At 35.4% G+C, this 2,716-nt stretch overlaps 1 protein-coding gene across 1 annotated transcript; it reads right to left on the bottom strand.

Moving 5' to 3' along the window:
* Positions 1-1,066: 1,066 nt before the first annotated feature.
* Positions 1,067-1,785, bottom strand: LOC104102787 (uncharacterized). Its single transcript, XM_009610618.1, has 2 exons — positions 1,474-1,785; positions 1,067-1,327 (listed from the first exon to the last, which is right to left on the bottom strand). Exons 1-2 carry the CDS (start codon positions 1,783-1,785, stop codon positions 1,067-1,069), a joined length of 573 nt encoding a protein of 190 aa, XP_009608913.1.
* Positions 1,786-2,716: the final 931 nt, after the last annotated feature.

Raw genomic sequence — 2,716 nt, 5'->3', positions numbered from 1 at the left:
TTCTATATATTTAACCAATTGTATTTTATATTGAATGCTAAATCTTTTTTCCTATTACTTTTTGCAGTGACTGTGGTGTATACATGGCGGCATTTGTAGAATATGTCAGCATTGGAGAGTTATCGATTTCAAAGGAAGACCTTTCTGATATTGATCAACAACATAGACACTATGGAGCGATCATTTGGGATTATGCTAGGAAAAAGAAAGAGCTTGATACAATTAGTGAAAGTGAGGTGACCGGCAGATTAGCAAAAAGAAAAGGTGCACCAACTGTGAACGAGAGAACACAAGTCCGGAAAAAGAAGAATTAGTTACCTTTTTCAGTAGAAAAATTATAGTTCAAGTGTTTAGTTGTAGCTGGATTATAGTAAAGTTGTAGAAAAATTATTTATTAAGAACAAGTCAGCTGCAATTCATTTGTATCAGATTTGTGCTACAGTTGTTTTACCTTTTGTTTTGTTATTTTCTCCAGAATTCTACTACTTAGAATAGAAAATATCTGTGACTTTTTTTGGTTGAAAGTTGTTAGTACTTGATCTCGAAATTGGTACTATATAAGTTCTTTACAGTATAACTACAATTATGTCTACAACTACTATACAAAAATACATAATCTATTCAATTTAAGCAGTGTTGTTAGGAAAGGCTGAAAAGTAATAAATAAACACAATATTTGAACAAAACAACTACAAACCAATTGCATTAAGAGTTGAAATCTGTTATCAAACATTCATTATAGGAGACAATATTTATTCAAATTAGCAACACAATTACACCACAACTATAATTCTCCAGAACAGAACAAATACAACTTCATATGTCTTAAAGGACAGATTGTCATTAACAGTACTCAGTAAAAAAAATCTTTAAAGTGTATCAATTTTTATTTCTTTTTGGGAGCATTCCTACAAGATCTTTTGGTATGCCCTTCTAGTATGCAGTTGCCACATGAAACCTTGTACTTCTTTGCATTTACTTTATCATATGGTTTGTATCTTTGTTTTTGAGGTCTCCCTGGCTGTCTTTTCCCAGTAGGTGGCATTACAACTTCTTCAGTTATATGTTATGATACATTCCATTTGCTTTCATCTGGAAGCGGGTCTACTGGTATTTCATAACTCTGCAGAAGGCTCTCCCCCGTGTAATAAGGAGAACAATAGTTTTCATAAGACTTGTTCTTATGCCTCAAAGCTGCCAAAGCATGTGGACATGGAAGTTCATCAAGCTGGAATTGTCCACAACTACATCTCTTGTTTTGAAGGCAAACAATGAAGCGCTTCACACCATCTATCACAGTATGGATGTAATTTGTTAAAGCTCTCACCTACAATTTCATTACAAACACACAATAAGTTGTCAGCAACAGATACAAAACAAAATAACTACAATTATATAACAACATTTCTACAATTATCAGTATATATTTCGTTTGATGGAATCAATGATCTGATGTTATTGGCTATAACTTACTCTCATATTATGCGATAATGTCCTGTTGTCCTCCAACTCTTTATTGTATTTTTTTCCAAGGTATGTGAACGTACCCTTTCTATTCAATAACTTTTCATTAGTCCAATGTTCAAGAAGAGTCCTCATGTACTCTAATAGTTCTACTACGAGCAACTCTCTTGCATCTTTGGTTACCACATTCAAGGAATCTACAATGTTTGATGTCATCGTCCATGTTCTGCTCACCGTAGCATGCCCTCGAGACCATCTGTGATAGCCAATATCGTATAGGTATGCTTTAACATGTGTGTCGATCTCTTCAATCTTTGACATTCTTTCATTAAATTCATCAAACGTGTATGATCGTGCCGTGGTAAAGTACAATTCTCTTAACTTTAGATGACCCTTCTTGGACTTTGACTTTACATTTGTTCAAATATTCCACATGCAAGCATAATGTGGCATGCCGGTATAAACAGTAGATGTTTCTTTCAAAATATTCTCATTCCGGTCCGAAACAACATAAATATTTGATTTTTCACCATATGCATGTTTGAATTGCTCAAAAAACCACCTCTATAATGCGTCATTTTCTGAATCCACAATGGCGTATGCTAGTGGTATATGCTACCTATCACATAGATAGCAAAAAGAATGTCACGACCCAATTCTCTTATAGGCCGTGATGGCGCCCAGCGCCGCTAGGCAAGTCAACAGTGAACTAACCACGTGATTTCTCTTTTTTAATAAATTCCCAAGTAAGTAAATTTTTCCTTAATTAGAATATTAAGACATAGCAGATTCAAATAAATAAAATGAAAGCAGCTGAGTGCAATCTTAACCATAGTAATAATCCAAAAAACCACAAAATCTGCTAGTATGTGTGCCAAAACCTGGCATCATGAGTGTATGAGCCCTATTAGATTATACAAAACTCTAGCTTTTGTCTAAAATGAAAATAAAAAAAACTGAATGCAAAGGAGAGACTCTAGGTGTTGCGGAATGGCTCAGGAAGCAGCTCACCACTAGGCCTCCGGGTAACGAAAAAGCGCGCCGGTGTGATCGCCAGATGCACCTACCTCAGATCCTACATGGTCAGTGCAAAAGTATAGCGTTAGTACATAAACAACATGTACCCAGTAAGTATCAAGTCTGTAACAACCCGGCCAGTCGTTTCGAGAGTTATAGCCCCGTTTTTTCCATTTCTGCTTCTTTTGTGCTTTACAGCTGTATTATGTCTTATCGAGTTAATTGGTTCGGGCCC

Source organism: Nicotiana tomentosiformis, chromosome 8 (assembly GCF_000390325.3).
Source record: "Nicotiana tomentosiformis chromosome 8, ASM39032v3, whole genome shotgun sequence".
Classification (NCBI taxonomy): Eukaryota; Viridiplantae; Streptophyta; class Magnoliopsida; order Solanales; family Solanaceae; genus Nicotiana; species Nicotiana tomentosiformis.
Note: the sequence above shows the minus strand (reverse complement) of the source record. Positions and strands in the feature narration are given on the sequence as shown.

Coding starts and splice junctions, on each gene's coding strand:
- LOC104102787 (XM_009610618.1), bottom strand. CDS start 1,785: ATGTCAAAGATTGAAGAGATCGACACACATGTTAAAGCATACCTATAC. Junction 1,328..1,473: donor CATTATCGCATAATATGAGA/GTAAGTTATAGC, acceptor ATGAAATTGTAG/GTGAGAGCTTTAACAAATTA.